The sequence below is a fragment of the Paraphaeosphaeria sporulosa genome, assembly GCF_001642045.1.
Source record: "Paraphaeosphaeria sporulosa strain AP3s5-JAC2a unplaced genomic scaffold CC84scaffold_8, whole genome shotgun sequence".
NCBI lineage: Eukaryota > Fungi > Ascomycota > Dothideomycetes > Pleosporales > Didymosphaeriaceae > Paraphaeosphaeria > Paraphaeosphaeria sporulosa.
The window spans coordinates 358,806-385,348 of NW_017253367.1; the positions used below are offsets into that span (position 1 = coordinate 358,806).

Here is a 26,543-nt window from a genome sequence, read left to right on the forward strand (position 1 = left end):
CGGTTGCTGGGGATGGATCGAGTAAGTGGTGTCTAGAGGCTGAGGCTTGATGAATGCTTATAGGAGTGAGCGTACAAGCACAGTGGAGGAAAGCAGTACATCACACGCCCTCTCCCATCCCAACCCACCTATCACAATCGATGCATGTTGAAGTACTCTCTTCAGGTCTAAATTCTCATTACTTTCCGTCAATCTACACCAAACCCACCCTCATGCTAACAACACAAAATGCCATATCAAAGGTAAATATATCTCCGAAGTCAGGCCAAGCCAATTCAGTTAACCCCCCCTTTCTTTCCGATGCCCCCTCCCACCCACGCACTCATGCGCGCAGCGACTCAGATCAAACAAAGCGAGCCGTATATGCATGAACATTGCATCGCAGCGTACGTATCGTAAAGTAAGCAGAACAAGAAAGCAGTCTGGGAATATGATGGATGGTGTGGGCATGGATGGAGCGCACAGCCGGCTAGCAGCCGCGTGCCATCCAAAGTCGTAAATCTATGGTACTACGCGCGCGAAACACAATGTACGGGAGCCAGTCGGTTCGAGTCGAGTCGATCGATCGTCTACGTGCGGAGCCTGCCCTGTTCCTTTGCTTCTTTCACTTGTTCGAAGACCTGCATCTTGTTAGCAATATTCCTCGCGTTCACAACGAAAAGTAACAAGACTCACCTTCAGCATCTTCCTCCTTGCACCCAGCGCATTGACGCCGCGCTTCTCCAAGCCCTCATCATCGAGCTCAACAAGCTCCTGCCACTTGAGATCCTTGAGGTTGTCTGTGTACTTGTGCAGACGCAGACTCCGGAGCCAGCTCGGGATGTCCTGGAGGAGGTTCGAGTCGGTCGGGTCCTCGGGCGGCTTCGAGCTGCCGCGGCGTCCTCGTGGAGACCTGCCACGATTCATCTCAGAGTGGTCCGAGATGTAGCCGCCGTGGCCGTCACCCAGGCCGATACCGAACTGGCCGAGATTCAGGGCACCCATGCCAGTGTTTCCGAGGGGCGAGCTGCCGTAATCTGCGCTGAGGAAGCCGTTCGCCTGTGGAGAGAGAAAGTTCGCGGTGCCTAGGCCCCCGCCCTGCATGGCAAAGCCGGGTGAGGTAGGACGAGAGCGACGGCCTTGCATGGCAGCAAGCTGTTGGGCCTGCAGAGCGGCTGCTTGTTGCGGCGTCAGAAGCTGGCCGAGTTCGTTGGTCATGACGAAGCTATTTCCACCGGGAAGACCGGGGGACAAGGGACCGTTTCCAGATCCCTGGCCCTCGGACGAACGAGCACGACGGTACTTGCGCACGTCGTCGAGCTGGATGCGATTGTTGACGGTGGACAAGGCAGCAAGCTTCATGGCGGTCGCGTTGGCGACCATGTCAGCCTGCGTCTGGGTCTGACCAAAGTTACCCACCATGGGTGTGCTCAGCTGCGAGGCCCAGCTTCCACCGGGCGCATAAGAGGGCGAGAGCAGAGGCATGGCACCATCTTGGCCAGGAGCGTTCAACGTGGTGGTCTGCATGTTTCCACCGTCGCCAGAGAGCGGAAGGCGGGGCGAGCGCAGGCCTGCTGACGGAGGCGGGGCAGTGAATTGGCCCATGGCAGGCTGCTGTTGCGGGTGGCCTGAAGACTTGGGGCGCTGACCATCACCCCATGGCGAGGCGGGAACGGTGTTCTCCTTCTTGTCTTCGGGAGCGGAGATGGTCGGGGCGGCAAGCGAGCTGCGGTCGCCCACAGTGCTGTTACGGTTCGAAGCGGGGGCAATACCGGTAATATCGGTGAACTCTGCCTTTTGCTTTGCGATGGCAGCCGCAGCGTCGGGGAACATGCGGCTGATCGTAGTTTGGTCAAGGCCAGAGTTGCGCTTCGCACCAGGGGATGGCGGCGGGCGACCGAGTCCCATCGAGTTGCGGTTCTCGTTGGTGCTCAACTTGCTCATGGCGTCGCTCAGCTTCTGTGTCATGGGATCTGGGACGCATCAGAATGTACGATGGATGAAGAATCCGAGACGACTCACCTTTCTCGCCAAAGTTGGCGGGAGAAAGCACGCTGGACATGGGCAGGCTCTTGGACATCTGCTGCAGCACCTGGATGAAGAACCTAATCTGCACCTGGGTGGTCTGCTGGAGCAATGCGTACAGAGCTGCGGTGCGCTCGGCCTCGCTCAGCACGCGGAACCACTGCTCAATGGCGCTGAGCTCGTCCTTGAAGTCCTGGTCGAGCGTGGCGGTCGCCATCTCCTCCAAGGTGGTCTCATACTGGTCAATGTCGGCGAGCCACTGCTGGGCGGCGCGCTCCATCTCGTCGGGGTTGCCAGACTGGGTGTTCTGGCGGCCAAAGTAGACCTCGGAGGCTGGGCGAATGCCACGGTTGGCGAGCGGGGAGGAAAAGCCTCCCATGTCGGCGGAAGCACGCAGGTGGTGGGTGGAGCCGATGGTGTTGCGCGAGTTGGGCGGGCGCAGCGAGCTGGAGCCCTCTGGCGTGCTGTTTCGGTTGCCGGCAATGTTGGACATTTCGTCTCTGGCACTGGCTTGCGTGGCCGAAATTTAGATTCTGACAAAGTGGTCAGTGGCGGGCTTCGCAGTATGCCAGGAGCGGGAGGGTCGCACAGTGTATGAGTGGAGTGGTCGGTCTTGTTGCGACGCTGGGTGCGATCGAGTCTCCTGCAGTCCCGCTGGCCTCAAAGGAGCTCGATTGCGAGGTGAATCAGGGGACAGGCACGGTGAAGGCTGGCAGAAGCGACGGGTCGGGGCTATATCTGGCAGGCGTGCACGAGCATGGGCGGCGGTAGGAAGAGCGGACGGAAAAATACCCAAGTACAGCGAAGGAAACGAAGAGAGGGTGAGGCGAGGAGGTGAGGTGAGCGCAGTCCCGCGGGTCTTGTGGAGAGGCAGTGAATGCCTGCAGGGTGGAAAGATCGTTGGTTCTGTGGCCTGGCCAATGGCACCGCCGCACACCCGGGACGGTAGGCGCATCCACGCCTACCGTCCAGCCCTGTTGCCGCCGTGCTCAGCTCTGACAGACACACGCCCCAGACGGGCCAAACGCAGCCCGCGAAGGGCGAGGCACCGTCCCCGCAGCTGCCGTCGAAGGCTACGAGCCGGGCCTCTTGACCCAGAATGACACTGGTCCTGTTTCAATTTCGCGAGCCGGTGCACGCCAGCCCGCCGCCTGTCGAACAAGCGCACCCTCCGCTGCGTGCTGTCTTATTGCAGGTGCCCTCGGATGCAGACATGGACCCCCACTAGCCATCACGCCGCTCCTGTTGCACCTTGCCTGCACGCTCGTACCTGGACGCGCACGCTGCTGAGATCGGACACGCATTGCATAAATCGTGCCCCAGGGCAATCATCGTCCTGTTTCTCCGTCGTTTGAACCTCGACGTGCTCTCTGCATCCACATGTTTTGTTCTATTATAGGAGCACCCCCGCGGGTCGCCGCGTTACAGCAGCCTGCCACGCCCGCTCGTACATGAACCTGGTGTGCCGAATGCATCGTCACCCGTAGACCACCTTGCATCACGTGACCTTTTGGAGCTGAGGAACGCCATGGTGAATCCATCATCGTATCTGACCCGAGATCGACGACACCATCACGGCCGCCTCGCGCTCCCAATTCCCCGCCGCGCCTGCCTTACCCTTGCCTGCCGGTGCGCCCGGCACCTGGCTCCCCCGATTCACACAGTCCCTCACCGCATCCCTAACCCTGTCCTTGTTCGAGCGCAGGGTCCTTGCGGAAACCCCACCACGATGCATGATATCCTGCACTCTTGGCGCAAGATTCGACGCCAGCGAGCGCCAAAAGTAAGACGGCAGCGACGACGTGTCGAGCGCGTGCAGAAGCGGTTGCAGAAAATTGTTCGGTGGCGCCTTATCCGGGTGAGAGGGCTCGTTTACAATGGGTTGCAGCAGGGGGTGCGCCGGAGGTTTTGTGGACTCCAAGAGCATTTCAAGCGCCAGAATATTTTGACATCGGGCCGAGATTTCGAGGAGTGTCCGGTCGAGGGTGGGCAGCGTTGCCAGTGATCGCGCGAGAGATGCCAGTGAGGACTTCAGCTGTGTCTCAAGGTAGTCCCGAAGTGCGCTCAGTAGTAGAGTTGGCGAAAAGGCAGCACCGTTGGCAGCGGCCGGCGACAGTAGATACAGGGTGAGCAGGGCAGATGTTGTCCGTGACTTTGTGTCTTCCGTTTGCGTGAACGTAGACGATGAAGCCTGTCCTCCCGACGTGAGCAGTGACGACATGGAGAACTCCTTGACCACCTGCTGTGCTCTCGAGGTGATGCTTCTCTCGCCAGGACTGACCAGCTCATTCTTCAATGCATTGACAACATTCACTCTGTCCAGTCCCTCTCCTTCCTCTCCTGGGCCCGAAGCCGCAAACATCTGTCGCAAGGACAGCAGTGTGTCTGCCGACCGCACCATTGCTCTGTGGTCTTCCTTCTTTGCGCTCCCAACCCCGCCAATCTCGGTCATGCGCACCTCCAACTGTCTTCCTAGCATGAGACAGCGCGCGACTGCCCGGCCCATCTTGACCGTCTGGCACAAGCGCTCGGCAGTCAGGCGGACCTGTTCTGCCACCTCATGCCGCTCAATGACCTCCTTCTCCAGCGCCTTGTACGACTCGGTCAAACTTGCGACCTGCCCCTCCACTTCCTCCAGTATGCGTCCACTGGAAGCTGCATGTTCTCGCGTGTAGTCTAGCAGCGGAAGCGCAGACTTGGTTGTGAGCGTGTCGATTTGCGTGTCGATGTCCTGGACGTCGAAGAGCACACGCGAGAGAGGTGTGGATAGGTCTAGCGGTGTGTCGGAGGGGTTGTTCGTCGAGAGGACCAGCGTGTTGGCGAACGCTGTCGCAGAGAAGTCGGGGTCGAGGAATTCCTCGTAGTCGATGTACGACGGCTCGCCGTCCGACATGGTGCCCTCTTGGTGGACTCGGTGACCCGCCGCACGCGCTCGAAGTGCGGTCGTTGTCCCGCGTTGCTTGGCGGTAAACGGGCAAGGGTCTAGCTCAGTGTGGTCCGATGCGGAGCTAGCCGCCGCATGTGAAAGTGAACGAGCTCCATTCCCCGCAACTCTGACCAGCTCTACGCACTCTTCTCCGAGCAGCTGTGCCCCCAGCCGCCACAATGCCCACCAAAATGCCGTCACCCTCGATACGCATACCAATTGAGCTCCTCACCCAAACGTCCTTCAGCCAGTTCGGTACTGTGATTGAGAACCCCGCGCATTCACCGCTCCCGCGCTCGCAGCTCGGCCCTCTACCCACTACCGTTTCCGCAAATCAAGGCTCCGCCCTTAAGATCCTCGATGTCACGCACATGTCCAACCTTTACAGCCTCGCGCCGTCCAAGAAGCCCGCAAAAGCAGTCATGAACATGTTTGTCTGCGCGCCGCGAGACCTGAGACCGCACGAGCCGAGTGAGAGCATGCCAAGCAGTTGGGGTGACTTGGACTTCGACGAGGACGATTACAGCAACGCGGATAGAGAGCTGTTTGACGTGCGGATCCTCGAGCGCCACCCATTCACAACCCAGACGTTTATCCCGATGGGTCTGAGCGGGCAGGAGAGACATACGCAGTATTTAGTCATTGTCGCGCCAACATTGCCAGCCTCATCGTCGAGACTACACACAGGGAGGCCGCCGCCATATCCGACGCCTCAGCCTAAGAAGAAGAAGAACGGCATCAAGGACATCTTTGCCCGCGCGCGACCAAGTCCCTTCACAAACGAGAACGCGCCGCCGCCGAGCCAGTTTTCGCGCTTGCATCCCTCTGCGCGACCGAAGGGGCCGGGTCTTCCTGATTTGAAGAATATACGAGCGTTTATAGCTACCGGGAACCAGGCCGTGACGTACGGCGCAGGGACGTGGCATGCGCCTATGGTGGTGATCGGCGCGCGGCCCATCGATTTTGTAGTTGTGCAATTTGCCAATGGCGTGGGTATTGAAGACTGCCAGGAGATAGAGCTAGAAACGGGCAAGACCGCAGATGAAGGCATTGTGGTCATGGTGGATTCAGATTCGAGTGGAAAGGTGCAGGTCAAAGCTGGTGTTGGCAGCGTGAAAGCGAACTTGTAATTCTCGCAGCGAGTACGTAACTTCCGTCTCGTTATGGTGCTGTTGTTACTTGGTTGCAGATAGTATTGTAATTGTAATCGGGCCCTGCATACGAAATGCAGGCGTGCAACGACTTGCGGGTAATCCCGTGGCCTGGACGATCTTGACATCTCACAAGATGATATACAGGCCGCAAATCTCCATAAAAGTGTTCTTGCAGGCCGAATATGAGCTGTGCAACATGCTCGGTCGCCATTTCCAGACGACAAAGTTCCTACCCCAACCAGGAACGACGAACGCAACGATTCTCGACGGATCTCAGCTCCCTCAGCCATCTGCTTCCAGACACGATCGAATCGTTTGCGCTCTCGTGCAAGACCATTCACAGCAAGTGCAGGTTTGCGCTTGACAAGCACCATCTTACTGTGCAAAGTCCAGCGTCTGGTCCAATCATGGGCCGCGAAGAGATAATCTCTTTTGTTTTCTAAGCGCCATCGAAGACAATCCGCTCATTGCGAGATATGGCCGGACCCTCAGCTTCTGGGACCGGTGACCTCAAGAGGAGATCAGAAGACTGAGGATGGAGTCAGGAGCAGACTGGAGGACCTGAAAGCACTTGCAAAAGTTAGACGTGGTCATGTCCACGGTCGAGACAAAGCTAGGAGCATACTCCCAAGCCCAATCTATTGTCGCAGACTGGTGACTCCAAAAGATCCAATCCGAGGGCAACCCTCTCAATTGCTTTGATTGACTCTTCATCCCGATTCCTGACCGAGCCGACCGAGTTTGCGACTTTCAGCGTATTTACTATCCTCTGTTTGTTGCCCAATCTCCGAGAGCTCGCACTCCATCCTGGTTTTGCAGACACCCCTTCGTCGCCAATAGCGTATGGTATAGTATTCAGTGCACGGCTGCTGTTCCGCTACCGACCCCTTGATGGGACGTATTCGCTTCCCTGTCGGCCTTTGGAAAAGGATGGAACATTGTTACCCTGCCAGACTGAAACCGACGACAACTTCGTAAATTTGAAGTTTATTCGACAATTCCTTGAGCTACCCGGACTAAAGAACGTGTACTTCACCTCTGGATATGCCATTTCGAAGACTCCGAGTATCTGGAAGCAGGGCTTGTCAACAGCGATGCACATGGTTTACATTGCGCTTCAGCTGCGGAGACGGGAGCTCTACAGTGTGTGTATCAATTCCAACGGCTTGGACGTGCTATCCAATGCTTTGAAAACCTCATGGATCTGGAGAATCTGGAGACGGATGTCACCCTTTTCGCAGATACAACCGGGAATGAAGACGATCTTGATTCTGTTGCCAGCATGCTGCCTCCCAGAATTCCTAGTGTCAAATCGCACCCGAAGCCAGAATACACATATGCTATTCCGCGACTTGTTCACGGTCTGGCCAATATCTAGGAGGCTTCTCTGCAGAACGATCGTTCATGTATGCGTGCGGGTCAACTATTGATCATTACAAAGGAGAGTTGCGCTGGAATTCACCGGCTGGCAGAGGGCGAGGGTGTGCGTTGGATAGACAGTACAATCATCCCGAGGTTAGGTGATTGGGATGGATGACCAGCGGACTATCGCGGGATTTTCGCTGACTGCATCGAGCCGGAATGGTATGACGACGATTCCGATGATGATAGTAACGACGAGTCCGGTGACAATGAAGACGAGTCCGGCGATAGTAACGACGACGAGGACGAGGATGATGACATCGTCATGTCGACGATTCCGTACGCATCCATCTCGCCCCAAACCCTCAACTCAATGGCATACAATCATTGGGAAGAAGGTCGTAAACGCAGCGACTCTAAGCAACAAGATCAGCAATCACACAATCCCACATTCACAGTAACGCGATCACGTCGCTCATGCAAGCCTCAAATCTGAAACTAATTTCATTTCCTCTTGAAATTTGCGCAAACGCCAATACAATGCTAGGCCAAACCAAAAGGGGTATATAATATGTACGTGAAGAACTACAACAAACAACAAAAAGAAAACCTCACCCGTCGGAACCGAACTTTCCTACCGGCGGAAAGTCCGTCCGCGGTGCTTCACGCCGAGTGTGCGCTTGCCGAGGTGCTTGCTCGGCCAGATGAAGCCTCCCATGTTGGGAGCCGAGCCGTCGGTTCCGGTGCCGGGGCTGCTTCCCGATCCAGAACCGGTGGTGGGCGATGCAGTAGCGGTCGAGGAGGCGGCAGAGGACGAAGAGGCGGCGGAAGATATGGCCGCCGATGATGCGCTGGCGGAGGGAGCATTGGCAGAGGGCGTGGCAGCAGGTGGAGTGGCAGCGGGAGAAGTCGCTGTGCTGGGGGCAGCACCGACGGGAGAGTCGACGACGGGAGATGCTATGGGGTTGACGGCTTGCGTTGGGGCGTTAAGCAGTGTGGACGAGGCCCCGGGGTCGGGAGAAGCTACTGGGACGGACGCTGCTGAAGTGGATGCTGCTGGAGGGGAAGCCACAGGCCCGGATGCAATTGGGCTGGATGCCGCTGGGTTGGATGCCGCTGGGTTGGAGGCCGCTGGGTTGGAGGCCGCTGGGTTGGATGCCGCTCGGCTTGACGAAGCTGCTACATCAGAAGAAGCTGAGACTACTGGCCTTGACGAGGCCGCCGGGCTACCACCGCCTACATGCGCAGTTGGCCAGATGAAACCACCCATGTTGGGGCTGGAGCCACCACCAGAGCCTGATCCAGTTCCAGCTCCAGTTCCAACCCCAGTCCCATTTCCGGGCGCAGGTGCGGCGTTGGAAGAAGAAGCGGGAGCTGCGGCTGTGCTTGACGATGCTGGGGCGACGGCAGATGATACAGGATTGAGCGCTGGAGTCGGAGAAGAGAGGGAACCGGAAGGTGCAGAGATGGCGGAAGAGGCTGGGTTGGGAGTCGCCACTCCGCTGGGAGGAGTTCCAGGGATGGCAGAAGATACCAATATCGGGCTAGGAGAAGCCACGGGAACAGAAGACGGCGCTGGAATAGCGGCGCCATCCTGCTTCTCGAACCACTTCAAACCCGCAATCTCCCAGTACGCATTCGTGAAGGCCTCTGGGTTGTTCTGTACGTATTCCTGGCACGTCGCCGCGCCCGTTTTCGCAGCACACGTCGACTCCTCCCACGTCTTGCCCGCCCAGTCACCGCAGAACGTCGTGTCGAAGATGATTCGCATGTTCTTGAAACGCTCTTCAAAGTCGCACCCCTGGCCCTGAAACTTGGCCAGCGGCGTGCCGAAGGTCGACGGGTCAAGTGCCTGCGCGCCGTTCGATGTGGACGCCGCAAATGCCGTGCTGTTGCGCGGGAGAAACCACACCGAGATCGAGGTGGACGTCCACTCCATCGCGTATACGCCGCCACCCGCGGCATTGAAATCTGTGCCGTATGTCGCCATCCCGTTCGAGGCCGTGAGGTTCGGCGCCTTGATGCTGCAGCCCACGTTCTTGGCTTGGCCTTCGGCAGCGACGTCGCAGTCAGAAGTCGACATGCTGCCCATGAAGGCCGACTCAGCGCGGCTCTGGATGCTGGAAGTAGCGTTGTCGACAGCACATCCGGCGGAGGTGTGCAATGTGACGGCGGCCGCAGAGTCGAGGTTTACGCCCTCAAGGAGATCGATTTCGCCGCCCAAAGGCCAGTCGTCTTTACCGACGGTCTGCTGGCCGAGAAGCCAGTACGCAGGCCATGTGCCGCAGGTCGAATCGGGCATGTGCTTGATATCCGCAATCAGGAGCCCCTGGTTCCACGTCTTGGTGCTCTCCACACGCACAGAGGCGCGGCCTTTGGGGTCCTTGGTCTTATAATCGACGCCGAGGAAGATGCTCTGCGTGTCTTCAAAGTAGCCGACGAGGTTCTGCTGGGTCGCGGCCTCCTTGCTTTGGTACTGGACGAAGCCGTTCGTGGGGTCCTCTCCGGAGTAGAAGTCGAAGTTCTGGAAGAAGTTGTTGTACGAGAGGTCGTCCTTGAGGACGTAGCTGCCTTGTGCGGAGGCGAGGGTTGTCAAGGTTGCGGCCAGCGCTGCGTGCGAAAGTGTTGCTGAGCGCATGTTGATGCTGTGTGAGCGAGCTCAATGAGTGTATTCGTAAACCAAGTCGCGATACTGATTCTCAGCCACACTAGAGCCTGCTCAAGAATGTAGAAGAATATGACCCGCCTCAATTCTAAAAATGAATGAATGGATGAACGTAGTAAAGAATGTAAAAGCTCAGCTTCACAACACGCGCCGCACGCACAATGCCAAAGTCACAACAGGATCAAGAAGTCACCTTCCCTCGCCCCCCACCCGGGCCTCACACGCCCTTTATTGAATCGCTAAACTCAGCGCTGTCTCGTTGAAACATCGTACCCACATACACAATGTTTCCCCCATGCCCTGGCCACCACACAGCACAGCACGTCCACGCGTGAAGCGACGGGGCGGCTACATGTGTGAAACGGGCAGGCTGTGAAACGCGGTCGACATGGCGAGAACGCGGAGGTGCACCTGGAGAGATGATTGCGACTAGGGTAAGGCGAGGCGTGGGTGGTGGATGGGCGATGAGGTGGGCTAGGGCGTTTCGAAACGAGGGTGCCGAGGGCGATGAGTGGTTCACGGGTGCTGTTAGCGCGCGCGGGTCTAGTCGCGCGACGCGCTAGGACTGGAAGGGACTACACAGTTTATTCGAAACGAAACGTGAAGGGAGTGGGAAATGATATTATGCTTTTGACGGCTATAGCACTTGAGGAGTTGGAGACTAAGTCTTCCGGGGGGATACGATGGGCTGCGATAGATAATTCAAGGCTGCTGGGCCCCCGAACTCGAAAGAAATTCTGTGGAGAGATGGAGACGTTGCGCAGGTGAAAAACATCGTCTGCTGCTCGATTGCATCGTTGTAAAGCTTGCTGCTGAATTGGGGGCCGACTCCGCATATGGTATCGTAGGGATGAAGAGATCGTGCCATTGGTAATTTACATACGCAAGTATGTAGACCATAGGGCTTAGTCAAACCAGCGCAAATATAGTATAGAGGAGGGAAGGTGAGGTGGAGTATGTTGCGCAGTCGTGATGATAATCTCAATCGATAGTTTTATCCAGGATTTTACGACGCGCGTTCTGCTGCGTAATCGCCCGGTAATACCATTGGTTGATTCACATTAACAGCAAGGCATTCACTATCGTAACGAGGAGCTTCAGTTGGGAGTTGGCCTGAACCCAAACTGCCCAGTCTCCTTTCACTACTAGTTTAAGATGGGCTAGCGCGTTGTGTCTTCGGCATCATCAATCTTGCGTAGTCTTCAATCTAGATTAACACCGATCCTGTACATTCTTTCTCTGCTACAAGCACTCGAAATAGTAGGTTTTGAAGTTGATAACGGCCGTTGGTGTTGTAATCAATATTCCCAGTAGGCAGCAGGCTTCAACAGCGACACAACCTTTCACATGCCCCAGCGCCATTTAATATTTGACAGCTCGCTTCACCTGCCGATCTTTCCCTAAATTCCTGGTGGCTTGCTGGGTAATGATCGAAAAGCTGGAAAAAAGCGATATTCTACCCAATCACGCAATGTCAGCCTCAGCCTTGCGACCGCTGCCTCCTCCCCCAAAAACCTAGAATTGTTTTTAGACCAGACATAGCCTCATAAGGCTTGATGTGCAATGGCGCATTCCAGGCGGTTTTTGGGGGTGGCCGGTGATGTGTATCGCAGTACTGTGCAACTGAGAGCAGGTCCATAGGAAGATCCTCATGTCACTGTTCGTCAAAAGGTTTCTCTTCACTTCTGGGTATATGGCCTGCAGTCTCAGAAATCATGTACCTGTGGCACACGCGCCACCATACCGCGATTGAGCGCCCAACGTTGATTTGTGATAACAGCCTTAAGTGACTCAGGATGTTCTCCCAATGGTCCGCCTCGTACTCGGGACAGAAGATGGCTGTGATGCCGCCACAACTCGTCACCTAGGCCACGAGGAAACATCGATAAATGCAGCCTGCTCTGCTATGCGCTATTCTCTTCATTTCAAACTCTGAGGACTTTGATAGATCGCCAGCAAAGGTTTGCTGCATTACGCTGTGCGAGTCTCTTTGTCACTCAATTACCATGGCCGCTGCGGTAGCCCTCGAGGTCTTCGGTCTCTTTGTCGGCGGAATTCTGGGCATCGTCGATCTTCTCCTCCCACCACCAGAAATCCCTACCTCCCCTTTGCAGCAGGGACATTCACTTTTGCGCTTTGGGATCGGACTGAATTCCAGTGTTCCACAAAGTCTGGGCGGGACCATCCCATCAGTCCGAGTCTGGAATGAAGAAGGCGTTTTGATCGGCTCCGCCATTGGAGCAGCATCTCGCGATATACAGCCGGGTACTTTCAAGACTGTGGAGGTGGTACATAACGATAGCTACCTCTTCCAGCAGCCGACGTATCTCGAGATCGCTGGTGGCTCTGACGCGGTGTGCTTAGCGTACATCGCGCAGACTTGGGCTGATGGGACGCAGCTGGGATGGCTGGGAGACATGGGCAAGTACTGCGGCACGCAGTGGTACTATTCGAACCTTTTCGTCAGTACAAAGAATGGAACGTACAAGGTGAGCATCTCTGAGCTATTTCAGTGAGTACCGCACTCTGACCACAGTAACAGCCATACTGCACCTGGATAGGCGGTCCTCGACCCTCCAGCTGCTCATACTACAGCAACAAGAAACGCCAATCCGGCGCCGGCTCCAACCAAACCTCAGCTCCGAGCTGTGTAACATCTACAGCAGACGCACTGTTCACTTACTCAGGCTTCAAAGCCCACATGACTGACTTCGGTCCCGTCGGTGTCACAAATGACTTCCAGGTCCCAGATGACCCAAAAAGTCTTTGTCTCCATCCAAAGCTGGAGTGGTACAAGGACTACCGCTTCATATCTCCTGCATCAAGCCTGCAACCGCTGTCATTCAAGGCGATGCTCCTCAATACAGTGGGCGTTCTCAGCCTTGTCAAAAGCGTCGTTGGGGTAAGCGTTAGGCAGGTCTCATCTTGGGCGAATGATGAGGATGCAGAGGTTCTATTCAAAGCTCGCATAATTGCAAGCCATCATGCCGAGCACAGTAGTAGGGAGCTTTGTTTGAGTGCAACATCGTACGGTCCTGATTTTGTGTCCTTTGAGGAGAGCATGTTTTGCGATATGATACACAAGCAGTTGTGGCCGTTGTGCAACGAAAAAGTTACAAAGAAGTGCTATGATTGGCATAGCCATACACTTGTGGATGGGCGGAGGAGGAAGAGGGAGGTGAGGTATGCTCAAGTTGAGGAATGGAGGTAACTCTGGTATTAGTGTCTAATCAGCCTTTCAATCAACATACTACTATGCTCTGTTCCTGGAGCTGGATATTATTAGTTATGAAGCGCTCACTATTTTAGTATTCCCCTAGTGTGATCATTAAGCTACTCGAACAGTAGTCCTAGTGGCGACAACGTATTGCTGCTCCTTGACTCAACATCAAACATCTGGCACACCAGGATCCATCCCTTCGAGACTGCATTATACCGGGGCCGCTATTATTACCAAATACGCACAGCCCTATTCTACTACTCATTGGGTAGCACGGATTGATCGCGATATTGCCATGGCTGCATGAATGTCAGGATCATTTGTCTCCAACACATGGCATCAAATGCTCATGTAAGACTGTTGTGGTTCTTGATGGTATGTGTAGTTCGATTAGAAAGCCGATATTGTAACTTGAGCGGCAAGTTTGCTTGGCCGTGGGTGCAATTACTATGACCATATATACATAACGTCATGGACAGCTTTAAAATCTTCAACAGGGTCCCTGGGCAAGTTGGCACATTGAAAATTCATCATGCTACGTTCAACGTAGTCAGAAGAGACAAACGGTACTGCGATAAGCATCTGAAAGCGTCTGTGACTTGCCGAAATTGAATAAGACCAGGAAACAAACCGTCGAATGGAGTTGGGCCATCGCAGGCAGGGAGAAGTTGGAAAGTAATCGAATAAGATTCAATCATTGAAATAGCAATGAGATCAAGTTGAAAATTAGACAACATATTCAAGTCAAACGACGTAGATCCGCGTATCGAAAGCATCTACGCATCCTTCTTTCAAGAATGAGCCGAAGGACACATGATTTCGCGTTGGTCGTGTTTCGGAGACAGAACGAAAAGGGCACGTGGTCTTGGGTGCGCATCACTTGGGGAGACGGATTCCACATAGCTCCTCCATGGGGTCGTTTTGGGCGCAGGAGACCCATATTCGGCATGGAGCTTGTATTTTTGGGAGACAAGGAGAGGACGCATCGCAGTGCACTGATGATGCTTCCAAAGGCTGGGGAGGAGGACCTTCGTAAAAGGCAATAGATCTTTGGATGCCAAAAAAACACACACATAAAGTTGATAGTGACCCTCTCGAAGAAACGGACTCCCCATTGCCTATTAATCTGTGACTTTACGCGCAGGAGACCCCATACACCGGACTAAGTGTCGATTTTGGAGGTGTGAGAAGGGAACACATTGCGGTAGGTAATTTTCAGTTTGTGAATCGAGGAGAGGAGATGATGTTTGCTTTTGGACACCGGGAGGAAGGAACACGTCGCAGTTTGTTGTGTATGGTTCCTGTGCCACGGGAGAGGAGGACAGATTGCTATTCATCGTGGATTCTTCGGAAGCTAGACACAGAGGACACATCGTTGTCTCGAAACTCCTTCCTTGGAGGCTGGGAGATGAGGATACATACGACAGCTGAGGATTGTTTTGGAAGCAGGAGATGAGGAGGGCACAAGGGTCTGTAGTCCTCGCTATGGAAACAGGTCGAGGACGACACATATTCGGCTTTGGCTGACATTTTCGGACTCGGGAGAGAAGGTCAGATAGCGAGACATGAGCTCAGACCTTGCAGGCCGAGACAGCAAGACACATTGTGCTAAAGTGACTTGATTTATAGACGCCAGGCGACGACGACTTCGACATCCATCAGCCGCGATTGTCGAAGCCAGGCGAGGCATTTGCTGTTAACGTATCGATTTGAAAGCTCAACTCCTTGCTCCTTGCTCCATGCGCCATAGTTTTCACTCTTTTTGGAGGCCGTAGATCCACGTGTTTTCGACTGTTGTGAGCTTGGAAAGCTAGAAGACGAACACACATTGACCGTTTCTGATGGTATTTTGGGAACGGACTCTATGTGTCCAGTCGCAGTCGTTTTTGGGGAGACAGGACAAGTCTACACTCTACCAGACTTCGGTCTCTTTGAAACAGCCGGACGAGGAGACATCGAATCGTAGTTTATGTCTTTTTAGAAAGACGTGGGACCCATGAAAGGCACGGGCGGAACTTTTAATACACACGCAGCTGTGCGAGACAAGCTCTGTGAGGAGAACGATAGATGGGCGCAGGGAGAAAGTTTATATGGGCTGGGGTCATCCCATCTCAGCTTGTAAGTCCATGAACACGTGATGCTCTGAGTAGGACAATAGAAGACGCGTTTGCGCGGGGAGTCATACACAAGACCCGTCACTGCGCGAGAGGCCGAATATGGAAATAGAACATGCATATATCACTGCCTAGCCACCATTCCTAGTGGCCAGCTGTTGAAGCTACCTCTAAACGCTCTGCCACACAATTTCCAACGCAGCGCTGTGGTCCGCCCCCGCATACACCGCCTGTTGCGTGCTCCCGCTCGCGACATTGTCCGCACTCCATGCGGCATTTCCGCCCGCCGCCAACTTCCCATCAATGCTCGTGAACGCAGTCGCAGTGCTCACACCGCTACCACACGTGAACGCACCACTCACAACGCCGCACTTGCCCTTCGAGCTTGAAAGGGTGAACCCATCACCGCTTGTCGTAGCGGTGAACGTCGCGCAGGTTCCGCTCGTGTACCACGTGCCCGCGGAGATGATGCACCCCTTCTTCGTTCCGTCATTGTTGACGTTGAGGTAGCCCTTGCCGGAGAAAGGTGTACCCGGCGCAGAGGTGCTTGTGGGGGTTGAACCGGAGCCCGTGGTAGTAGGCGTGCTGCCGCCGCCGCTCTTAGGGAGGTACTTGATGCCAGAAGCGGCACACGTGGACTTTGTGCCGTCGGGGTTCGCGGCGACGAACTCGCCCGTCTGGACGGAACCGCGCACGTCGTAGTGGTACCAGATCTCATTGAGCGCGCCGGACTTGCAGCCCAACGTGACAGTCACGCCAGGTCGCTTCGCTTGCAAGGCGGACTGGATCTGAGCTGTGGTGTATGTCTTGGTGGTGGAGGGCGTGATGCCTGCTGCGGCGAGCCACTCGTAGCTGGGCAGCGACTTGAAGAGGTCGACGGTCTTCTGAAAGAAGTCGACGACTTCCTCAGTCGGCTTGTGGTCAGAGTAGCACTCTGGCTCGAGCGTGGAGATACAGGTGCCGTGCTTGCTCCACTCGTGCTCCCAAAATGTCTCGTCATCGCCGCTGTAGTCCTTCCAGTATGTGCTCATGTAGTCTAGGAGGTCTGTCTTGCCGAAGGATTTGATGATGGCGGAGATGTTCGAGTACACGCGGGTTGAATCGCAGTTCGCGTCGTAGGTGCCGTCGCAACGATCGGGCCTACACTCCAACATTAGCGGTCTTGTCAAGGGACATGGAGAGTAGCGGAGTGAAGACATACCACAAGCCGTGAATGGTCCATGAATTGTCAGGCCCGGTCGCAGGCGATGTATCCCAGAACTGCGTCTGCAGGAGCTGTCCACCAGGCGCGTTGAAGCAGCACAGATCCTGAACAATGGTCGTGTTATGACAGCTCAGCTGGGGATTCGAGCATGTCGCCGGCGTCCCTCCAAGTACGATCTGCCCGCCACCAAGCAGCACCTGCGCACCGCCCACCGCGAGCTTCGAGAGCGTCCGAATTGAGGGTACTGAGGAGGCCATTGTGTCTGCGGCGGAATCGACAGTGGAGGTGACCGGAGCTGCCCGCTGCAGCACGCCATCTCTTATAGCATGGAGCCAGCCCGCCATGGTAGGGCTACCACACACGATATCCCTCGCCCAGCTAAGCTCCAGGAAGCAGGTACGACCAGGCGTGCGGCGAGTCCGCGATCGACGGCGCGTATTACAAGCTTTCGCGAGGGACGATCCGCCGTGCACTCTAAACGTTCCGTATCCCTCGAGCCTAATTGGCGGAAGACGATTGCTGCTGCGAGACGACGCGGCCTTAGGCGAGTGGGTGCTGGTCGTATACCGTAGTGTAGTCCGAAAGCGGGAGGAGGTAGGCGGTAGCTGCCGAGGACACGCTCGGGAGATATGGATGGCCAGATGAAGGGGCTCCGTTTGATAAAGAGATGCCAGATGCTGAGCCACTCAGGGCGCAGCACCAGGCAGCGCACGTCAAGAGGTCACGCAGGCTAAGGCGCAAGGTCGTGTGTCAGACATGATGATGATCGCTGGGACCAAGGCCAGTAGGATGTGGCAAGGCGATGTGAGGTAAGGATGCACGTGGGACGGATGCGGGTACCTGAGACGCAGGGTATCGCCGGGGCCAGCCCCTTGGGGATTAGCGTCTCTGGTCAGATGCCGGATCAGATGGCGGGGCACATGCCCAAAGTACTCTGCCCTCATCTTTGGCAATCTGGAAAGATCACTCAGATCTGGATATCGGGCTGTTGACAGAATAGCATGAGGCGGGGGGAGATTCCCCTCATCACAACAACCTACACCCAGGCCTATCAGCCACGAATATCGACACAACATCAACTGCTCGCCACCTCGTACACCATGAACCGGATCTCGTAATGGCTTGTTCCCCCAATGCGCGTGGCGTCTTGGATAATCCTGTCCAGCTCCTTGAAGCCGGCTTTCTCGTACATCCTAAACCCACTCGAACAGGCCAAAAGAAAGATATCGAGTCCCAATGACCGTGCTTGTTCGATCCCGTGCTTCAGGAGCGCCAAACCGACACCCTTCTTCTGGTTAGAAGGGTGCACAGTGATGTATTCTAGTTCTGTCACTCTCATTAGCCCAGAGTTCCTCCACCCGATTCAAAGACAGTTCAACGCACTGATATAGTCCTTCTTAGCAAGAATGGCCTTTTCAGTCTTGGTAAGTATGGCATCCAAGTCGTCTTCGCCGGTAAATTCGAGCGGTTTCCACTGCTCTTGCGCTATTGATGCCTTCCTCTCGATTTCGTCTCTTTGCTCGTCACTAACGTCCGGAACTTGTCCCTCCGGCCAGACCGCGCTGCCGTCCTCGCGCTTGCTGTACTTTTCCGGAAGCTTCCAGCGCGCGTAGCCGAGGAGCGCTCCCGTCTCGGAATCGACTACTTTAATATGTCGGAGGGTGTCCCGATTCTGGATCAGTTGGCGCGGATATCGGTCTGCGCCGAGGCTAATGATGTTCTCTAGTGTTGTGTCTCTCCCTGTGGCGTTTGTTAATCACAGAGATAGCGAGTCGTCACGGGCAGTCGTTGATGGGCGTAGGCTTTGACTTTTATGTCGGGGCCAGACTTGACTTACAGATAAAAGACCAGTTAGGGTCCTCCCAAAACGCAGAGAAATTGTTCTTCGCCATCGCCGGGCCATCTTCGACAACGCAGTGTGTGATCCTGTATTCTGACATGGCTTTGGTAACGTTCGAGACGCGAATCAGGTAACAATTGGACCTCGGGCTTGCAAGAGACTAAGAGAACTAGAGCGCCGTGTGCGAAAATAACGCAAGTCGGAGATATTGCACTGAACGTATGTGTGAGGAAAACTGAAGTCTCCCCGTAAGCAAGCTGTCCTTATCAGGTGACTAAATAGGCAGCCACCCCAGTCGACGGCGCACGTACCCTATTCGCGCGAGTTAGTATTCTACGTAAGCGCAATGCGACTCTACACCAGGCGTTTCCACACTGCAAGACCAACAGGCAGCGTACGATTGTCTTTGTATTGCTTTTTCTTGGATTGAAATGCTCTTGTATCCAACTTCGTGCGATTTATACGTACCTACGACCTGGCGTGGTTTCAACTCGTGGCCCTCACGTATATCACCATTGTACTGTAGGGAGATGCCGTTAAGCCTCGTCGCCAATTTTGAGTGCTTGCCCCATCTTGCTCGAACGCGGAGCACGGCGGAACAATCGTTGTTGACGAGCAATGCGACAAAGTTGCTCGCAACCAGCTCTAGATCGGTCGAGTCCGCATGTTTACGAGAGGCTACGGCAAGCTTGAGGCCACGGAAGCGTACTCAGTCAGTGCGGATACGTCATAGCACAAAGAAGTAAGCTTTCACATACGAACATACGACCTTGGAAGTTAGGCTTCCCGTCCGCGCAGCCTTACACAAGCAGGGTACTAGTAGTCAAGTGGGTGACCACTAGCGAATTACCCTGCACCGGGCAAGGCCGCCATCGTGCCGTTGGGACATCTGGCCATGTGCTTAAGGAAGCTGTATTTCAACGTGCATATGGCCGGGTCCTTAAGTGGTGATGACGAGAATGAGTAGCGGCGCAGACGTATCGGCCGGAGCATAGCCAAATAGCCCTCGAATGGAGGGGTAGCACCATCATCGACTTCACTGGCACGTTCGGTATACCCGTGGACGAGTAGGACTTACCAAGACCGTGGCACGAACATGCTGAGCTGGTCAACGTGATACGCCGATCCCTTAGACAGGCGATGCCGAATACACGAGGCAAAGAACCATACCGCCGAACACGTTTCTGACGAGAAGGACAGATCTATGCATCCGGGATTACGCAAAAGCTACACGAGATGAATTTGGCATGATGATCAACTCTCTAACTTTTTTGGCCGTCTAGTTGTAACGGGGTTTCGGAGGGAGCAGGATTTTCTCGTGGCACCATGTTCTGACAACACGTGGATTACCACTGTGTGTGTACTTGCCGATATAGGTCATCTGGGATCTTCTTCACCTACTGTGCTTGCTGGGTTGTCGGGGACGACGTGCGCACTTAGTGGACTGTAAACAGCGGTTTCAGCCTGACTAAGAGTCATACTGTGCATGTTGCTCATAATCTTGTGTACACACGTCTTGCTCGCGACGATCTATCACCTGACTTTCCTTCTCCACTCCCATATCTCTGCAACGAAAAGATCTGGGACCTCCCATGCCGCAAAGTGGCCCCCCCTTTTCACCTCCTTCCAATGCACAATATTCTTGTAGTATCTCTCGCACCACTCCCTCGGACCATACGTTGTATCGCCCGCAAACCAGCTCACACCAACCGGAATATCAATCGGCCACGCGGTAGAGTCGAACTTACACTCCCAATAATAACGCGCAGACGATGTTCCAGAGTTAGAGAGCCAATATAGCATAATCGTGTCGAGCATATCATCTTTACTGAACACCATCTCCACGTCCCCGTCATGGTGGGACCAGTCTCTAAACTTTTCATAGATCCAGGCTGCCTGCGCGACCGGTGAGTCGGCAAGCCCGTAGCCAACGGTTTGTGGTCGAGTCGATTGTTGGACGTAGTACCCGTAGTGTCCTTTTTCCCGATGGCGCTCGCGCTGTAGGGCTCGTTCTGCGCCTGTCTTATCTCGGCATGGTGTTTGAGCCTCTTTCTGCGAAGTAGATTAGCGCATGTGTCGCCCAGGTACGATGTAACAGAATGCGTATGGTACCTTCGGCTCAAGGTATATCGAGTTCATATGGATACTCTTCAGTCCCTTCGGTGCTTGATGGCCCAAACTTGAGGCCACGTGGGCACCCCAATCGCCGCCTTGAGCTACCCAGCCGCTGTCTGCATATCCCAATCGTTGCATCAACTCAGCCCATGCACGTGCCGTGCGAGCGATCTCCCACCCTCCCTTCGTGGGCTTACTGGAGAAGGCGTAGCCCGGGAGTGCTGGGACGACCAGATGGAATGCATCCTCAGGGTCGCCGCCGTGAGGCTCAGGGTCAATAAGCTTGTCGATTACATGTCTAAACTCCAGAATCGAGCCAGGCCAGCCATGTGAAAGGAGCATGGGAAGAGCATCCGCGTGCTTTGACCGGATGTGTAAGAAGTAAATTTCCACACCGTCGATAGCCGTCGTGAATTGAGGGTACGAGTTGAGCAGTGCTTCACATCGTCGCCAGTCATATTTGGTCTGCCAGTACTCGCAAAGCTCTTTGATTGTTGCAAGGGGAACGCCTTGAGACCAGTCGGTAACTGTCTCCTTGTCTGGCCAACGGGTCAGGCGAAGACGCGTTTGCAAGTCATCGAGATTGGATGAAGGGATTGAGAGCTTGAAGGGGTAGATAGATTCGGAAGTTGTCATAATGACTATCTGTGGTCGAAGTTCAGGGTTGGGTTTGATGTTTTATAGCATTAACACAGCTTCCAAGCCGACTTACATTGCTAATGTTCGAGTCTTTCTTAGCTTGCCGCCATACTGCTTCTCACTACTGCTTTCACGCATAGGATCAATATTCTGGCGTAGGTACCCCACTTGATTACCAATGTACGAAGGTGTTGTTGATAATGACGTGCCTAAGAGGGGTGCTGACTAATTGCATTATCACAGGAAAGAGAGGTTGAGCAGTCCAAGAAGACCTCTGGCCTTACGGAGATCATAATGTTTCATCCCTCAAACGAAACAAGGGAGTAATAAAGACTGGGTGTCAACCTACAATGGCATTTCAGCGCACCAGACAACGGTTGCAGAAGAGATTGCTAGAAATGAATAAATGCCTGGGTATCTTCTGTTAACTATACTACGCTTGACCTACACTCGTGTCTTAGCATACATCCTTGAACCAGCTTCGTAGCGTACAGAGCCGCTTATCGAGGCAAGAGGATGCCAACAGGTGCGCCTGCATTGAATAGACATACGTACGCGCCTCGTGTATGGCTCGTCATTGACGCCATGGTGACTTCGCTCAGTAGTACGAATCGGGACCAGCTTGACCCGGTCCATTTCTGTCGACATCATCAAGACTCCGGTAGCTTGATGACGGACCCGCTCCCCGGCCACGCCCTCGTCCGCCGCCGCTGCGATCACCTCGGTGACCACCGCCGCCGCGACCTCCTCTCCCGCCAGTCGAAAAGTTCCTAAAGCCGCCGTGACCGCGATCGCGATTGCCGCCACGGTAACCTCCAGGGCCTTTTGGTCGTTGCTGCGGAGGTCGGCCATTTCCATCTTCAGAGTGCGCCCGCTTGTTGTGTCCTTTGTTTGGGAAGTAGCTCTCGTACCGACTCTCATTCGCGTGCTCCTCCTCAATCCGCAATACGACCTTCTCGCCGACCACACTCTCGAAGATGTGCGCCTCTTCATCGGGGACCGGGTGCCAATTCTGGATCCGAGCCGCATCGGCTGGTCGTCCGCCTTTCCTAATAGCGAGGACCACAGTAGGGCTTGGGTTTTCTGAGTAGTATTTGGTCGTCTTGGGGATGGGCTCGACACGGGCAGCCCAAAGCTTGTTCTCAAAGCACGAAATGCCCGTGACCTTCCAAACCACCTTGTTCCCGATACCTCCAACCTTATCAAGTATGCTCTTTGGCGCGGGCTTCGGCGTGATGAGGATGCTGTTCGCAAGGTATCGAACGTCGCCCTCTGGAGTACCCTGGGGCAGCTTCACCAACGAAGCCAGCCTGTCGCTCATGTCCCTTGCGATCATGTACCCAGTGTAGAAGACGGTCTTCTTGATCTGGTAAGGAGGCATTCCCCGGGGGGTGGTGCCAGCCTGGACCTGAGAATTGTGAGAGTTGATGATGCGCTGGATCTCTGCGATCTCCGTGACAGGGTCCAGCTGAGTGGCATTCTCTTCGACCTGTACAACTTCTGCAACGATGGCCTGCCGCGACGTCGGAAGTTGGCCGTTCATCAAGTCCTTATTGAATTGGAAGAAGAAGTCGCGGAAACCTTTCGTGCTGTACTCAGTTAGCAGGCGGGAAGCATAAGCCCGTAGGTTCAACGTACTGCTTTACGCGATCTTCATATATCCGGATTTCGTTTGCGTCCTTGTACGTATAGACAATATCTTTCAGCAGCTCTTGCTTGAAGTTCATCGTGGACGTAAACTTCTGACCAGCGGGCCCAACATTCGGCTTGAGGCAGACCATATCAAACTTCAAGTTCTTGCTTCGTATGATGCGCTTGATCAATTCGGAAAATCCATGCTCTGAGCGGCCGGTGAGGAGGACACTCAACGCATCCTTCTGTTGCATAGACAGCTCGACGAGCTGTACGATGTTCTCGTTCCACCAACCTTTCCAGGCGCGCACTTCTTCTTTGTCGGCACCTTCGCCGGTCGCGGCGAGGATGCTCGAGTCGTGCCACCAGCCTCCGTTTATGAACACATCGGGCGATGCAAGCTGACCCACGGTAGGGCCGTTCCAGATCTGTTTGTTCGGCAGTGGACTCGCAAATAACGTATTGTCGAAGTCGTAGATGTGGATAGACTTGATATCGGCCATAGGAGGCAGATCATTGTCGTCGCATGACCATCGCTTCAGCGCGGTCACGGTGTGATAGGCAGGTTTTCCATTTCCGTTGCGACCTGCATTGGGCGCAGGCCGTGTCGACGTTGCGAGCATGGAGGGCAGAGCGCGAAAAGTTGAGAGCGATGCGACCCGCCTGGTTGCTGCGAGGAGCATATACGCCAGCGTGAGGTGGAAGGTGGTGCGCGGGGAGTCGAAGACGGCGCAGCCAAGGCGCGAGTGAGTGGAGAGTCAGCCGTCGCACAGCACTCACATTTGGGGTCGTTGAGGAAACGACGAGCTGCACTTGCTGGAAGTCGCGTCGTCAGTGGTCCGTGCCCACTCGCCTCCGGACCGCTTCCGACGGATCGGAATCCTCTACGCAGAGCACCTCCTCCCCGGGCCCGACCCTTTTCACGTGATGTAGGCATAAGGGAGTGCACCTGGAAATGAAGTGATACGTCAAGAGTTTGTTATCGGGTTGGTGCCTGGGATGGAACCGTGGGACGCGCAAGCGCAGCCTGATAGCACAGAGAGCGCAGTTAGACTTTGCATCAAGAACGCCTCATCTTCCTTTCTCCCACACCACCGTATGGACACAGATCACAGCTCGAGCAAGGACGAAGACACTTGCGTCATATGTCTCTCTGTCATCACTGAACGCGCAGTCGCAGTCCCTTGCAACCACTGCACTTTCGACTTCATCTGCCTGGTCTCATGGCTCCAGCAGCGGACCTCATGCCCACTATGTAAGTCATGGGTCATATTCTTGTACTCGCACCATACCAATGCTGTACCAGGCAAAGCTCAAACCACAGCCGTTCAGTATGACTGGCGATCCCCGACCGACTTCAAACATTATACTGTTCCGACGCTTCAGCGCGCCCCTGCCCCAACGTATGCACACCACAGCCTGCCACGCAGACCGAGAACGTCACGTCGTCCTTACGAGCAGCCTCAACCAGATGTCGCCATTCTCCGGCGCCGGCATGTGTATCGCCATAAGCTTTATTCTTTCCATGTCGGGAGCAACCCCATCTCTGGATATCAGGACATAACGCCGGAAATGGTTTCGAATTCACCTGAGCTGCAGTCCAAAGCGCGGGCATGGATACGAAGAGAGCTCCGTGTATTTACTTTTCTCCACACTGATCCTGAAAATGGACCGTCTGCTGGCGCTACTACAAGTAGCAATGCCGAGTTTTTGCTTGCGTATATTGTGGCTATATTGAAAAAGGTAGACCTTAAAGCAAGCAACGGCCATGCGGAAGATCTCTTGACAGAGTACCTTGGGAGGCAAAATGCTCGCTTGTTCCTTCACGAACTGTACGCCTGGATGCGCAGTCCATGCAACAAGGTGGTGGATTGGGATCGGCAGGTACAATACGAGGAGGAGCTTTCGGAACAACCACTCAGAAGCACAGAGGACGCATGTACCTAGGCCGCGATTTGTCTATATCATTTTTGGCCCTTTGGACCTTCGCAGTTGCATCTAGCCGAAACGGAACTAACCAGCGAAGAGCTGGTGGACAGCTGAACATTAGTATGCAGGCGCCCACCCATATGTCGTACCTTCACACTCCTTTCTGCGTGCTGCCAGGAAGCATCGCAGATCACAACGCGTGTTTGAATGAAAAGGAGATATGCAATGAAGATGTCCTCGAAGTATGCTCCTCTAGATTCCGCAGCCACAGAGATCCGGCTTCTTACAATCCTCCCAGCTCTGTCTCGGCGCCTCTTCATGCTTCGTTACGACATGTTAGCCTACAAAAACACCCGAAGTTCGAAGCATTTCACACACGTGGGGAAACGACGAGCCGCATAACAATCATTATCGATGGGCGGGCTTGTGCGGTACGTGAGAACCTGTTCGCAGCATTGCGTTGCCTCAGGTGGTCATTCACTCCGCGCCATGATTGGATCGATGCCGTATGCGTCAATCAAGAAACTTTGGACGAGAGAATTGAGCGGTGGGATTGATGCGGAATATCTATGAACAGGCGGAGAGAGTGGTTGTATGGTATGGCGAACCGTCCCCGGTTGATCTGGATACCAATCCCATCGTGCAAGCGTTCTCCTGCCGCATTACCACGGTCGCACCTGTCTACAATCCCACCGTGACATGGGTGCTGGAACGCAGAAGTATCGTACTCGCCTGTCGCCAGCACAGACGACTTTATCGGTCCGCCGGTGCCAGGCTGTCCGCTCGGCGCTGGAAGACAGGTCGCGGCGCGGCTGGCATGAGACATTTGGGAGACCTGGGCAGCTGACGAAGGAGGTCGAGTATGGGGAGTATAGGGAGCAGAATCGGATGGCGAGGTTCTTGTGCCAGGAGGGGGGTGATTCCGGAGGAGGGTTAATAGGCGGTGTTGAAGGAATGAAAGGGCTTGGAGGCCACATAGGTATCCGTTGGATTTGTTGCGGTGTCCGGAGTGTATTAGGCTTAACTCTGAGTGCTCTTTACTGGAAGATCCATAGGTACGAGGTTAAATTAAACTGAGCGACCGGTTTTCAGACCAAGTGATTTTTTTTTTTGTGTGCTGGCCCTAAATCAGGAACAGTTTTATACCTCGCACCTCGCAACTCACTTTCTTCCGACGTTCGAGCCTTCAAGACATTCCATCACTCTGTGAGGTATGTTACAGTTGACGAAATCTGGCACTGTGAGCAAAATTTTCGCGTTGCTGCCTCACATCCCATCACCGCTACCTACACCTTAGACCCTTGAAATGTTTCCACCACGCCCTCATGAAGCGCCAGGCTGCAAATGACCTGTATACTTTAGGCTGAACCTGTCATTAGATGGAATTAGATTGTACCATTGATGAAATTCCCCGTCGTACTGCACTGTAGTGGGTATGTCTGGAGGGGCCTGCCAGTAGCAGCAAACGTCAGTCTCGAAAAGAAAGATATGTGTGGGTGGAAATCGGTAGCATATTACAGGATAGTACGCTGGAGACGAGCCGCTTACAGGGAGCAGAAGTGAACAGTAAGAGCACAGGCAAGTACAAGACAGGATCGTGGCTCCATAGAATTGGTTGCATGCAGCAAGATGCAGTGAATATGCTGTTCGCCTGTTGTTATGCACGTAATGGTGTACACGCATCAGAGTACGCAACTGTTTGCATTGCGAGAGATAGCAGCACAATTAGAACGCACATT

At 54.6% G+C, this 26,543-nt stretch overlaps 9 protein-coding genes across 9 annotated transcripts; 2 read left to right on the plus strand and 7 right to left on the minus strand.

The window, feature by feature from the left end:
- Positions 1-162: 162 nt before the first annotated feature.
- CC84DRAFT_1124434 (uncharacterized protein) lies at positions 163-2,883 on the minus strand. Its single transcript, XM_018175690.1, has 4 exons — positions 2,594-2,883; positions 2,002-2,551; positions 676-1,952; positions 163-620 (listed from the first exon to the last, which is right to left on the minus strand). The coding sequence occupies exons 2-4, from the start codon at positions 2,495-2,497 to the stop codon at positions 570-572; spliced, it is 1,824 nt and encodes a 607-aa protein (XP_018032998.1). The 5' UTR covers positions 2,498-2,551; positions 2,594-2,883; the 3' UTR covers positions 163-569.
- A 466-nt stretch (positions 2,884-3,349) lies between these two features.
- Positions 3,350-4,944, minus strand: CC84DRAFT_1166468 (golgi transport complex component Cog5). The gene has a single exon (XM_018178967.1). The coding sequence runs from the start codon at positions 4,895-4,897 to the stop codon at positions 3,545-3,547; it is 1,353 nt and encodes a 450-aa protein (XP_018032999.1). The 5' UTR covers positions 4,898-4,944; the 3' UTR covers positions 3,350-3,544.
- A 70-nt stretch (positions 4,945-5,014) lies between these two features.
- On the plus strand, positions 5,015-6,190 carry CC84DRAFT_1166469 (uncharacterized protein). The gene has a single exon (XM_018178968.1). It carries the CDS (start codon positions 5,110-5,112, stop codon positions 6,058-6,060), a length of 951 nt encoding a protein of 316 aa, XP_018033000.1. The 5' UTR covers positions 5,015-5,109; the 3' UTR covers positions 6,061-6,190.
- A 2,853-nt stretch (positions 6,191-9,043) lies between these two features.
- On the minus strand, positions 9,044-10,084 carry CC84DRAFT_1097515 (uncharacterized protein; the record flags this gene model as incomplete). The annotated part of the gene is made up of 1 exon (XM_018174715.1): positions 9,044-10,084. A coding segment is annotated over one exon (1,041 nt), but the record flags the coding sequence as incomplete, so codon positions are not given.
- Positions 10,085-15,615: 5,531 nt separating this feature from the next.
- On the minus strand, positions 15,616-16,906 carry CC84DRAFT_1097653 (ribonuclease M; the record flags this gene model as incomplete). The annotated part of the gene is made up of 2 exons (XM_018174727.1): positions 15,616-16,585; positions 16,647-16,906. The coding sequence occupies 2 exons, from the start codon at positions 16,904-16,906 to the stop codon at positions 15,616-15,618; spliced, it is 1,230 nt and encodes a 409-aa protein (XP_018033002.1).
- Positions 16,907-17,724: 818 nt separating this feature from the next.
- Positions 17,725-18,589, minus strand: CC84DRAFT_1178254 (uncharacterized protein; the record flags this gene model as incomplete). Its single annotated transcript, XM_018180327.1, has 3 exons — positions 17,725-17,975; positions 18,033-18,389; positions 18,487-18,589. 3 exons carry the CDS (start codon positions 18,587-18,589, stop codon positions 17,725-17,727), a joined length of 711 nt encoding a protein of 236 aa, XP_018033003.1.
- Positions 18,590-19,926: 1,337 nt separating this feature from the next.
- Positions 19,927-21,275, minus strand: CC84DRAFT_1166475 (epoxide hydrolase). Its single transcript, XM_018178969.1, has 2 exons — positions 20,602-21,275; positions 19,927-20,541 (listed from the first exon to the last, which is right to left on the minus strand). Exons 1-2 carry the CDS (start codon positions 21,238-21,240, stop codon positions 20,023-20,025), a joined length of 1,158 nt encoding a protein of 385 aa, XP_018033004.1. The 5' UTR covers positions 21,241-21,275; the 3' UTR covers positions 19,927-20,022.
- A 566-nt stretch (positions 21,276-21,841) lies between these two features.
- CC84DRAFT_1219607 (uncharacterized protein) lies at positions 21,842-23,498 on the minus strand (the record flags this gene model as incomplete). The annotated part of the gene is made up of 2 exons (XM_018183090.1): positions 21,842-22,832; positions 22,882-23,498. 2 exons carry the CDS (start codon positions 23,496-23,498, stop codon positions 21,842-21,844), a joined length of 1,608 nt encoding a protein of 535 aa, XP_018033005.1.
- A 475-nt stretch (positions 23,499-23,973) lies between these two features.
- CC84DRAFT_1188795 (uncharacterized protein) lies at positions 23,974-24,822 on the plus strand (the record flags this gene model as incomplete). The annotated part of the gene is made up of 2 exons (XM_018181010.1): positions 23,974-24,130; positions 24,182-24,822. The coding sequence occupies 2 exons, from the start codon at positions 23,974-23,976 to the stop codon at positions 24,820-24,822; spliced, it is 798 nt and encodes a 265-aa protein (XP_018033006.1).
- Positions 24,823-26,543: the final 1,721 nt, after the last annotated feature.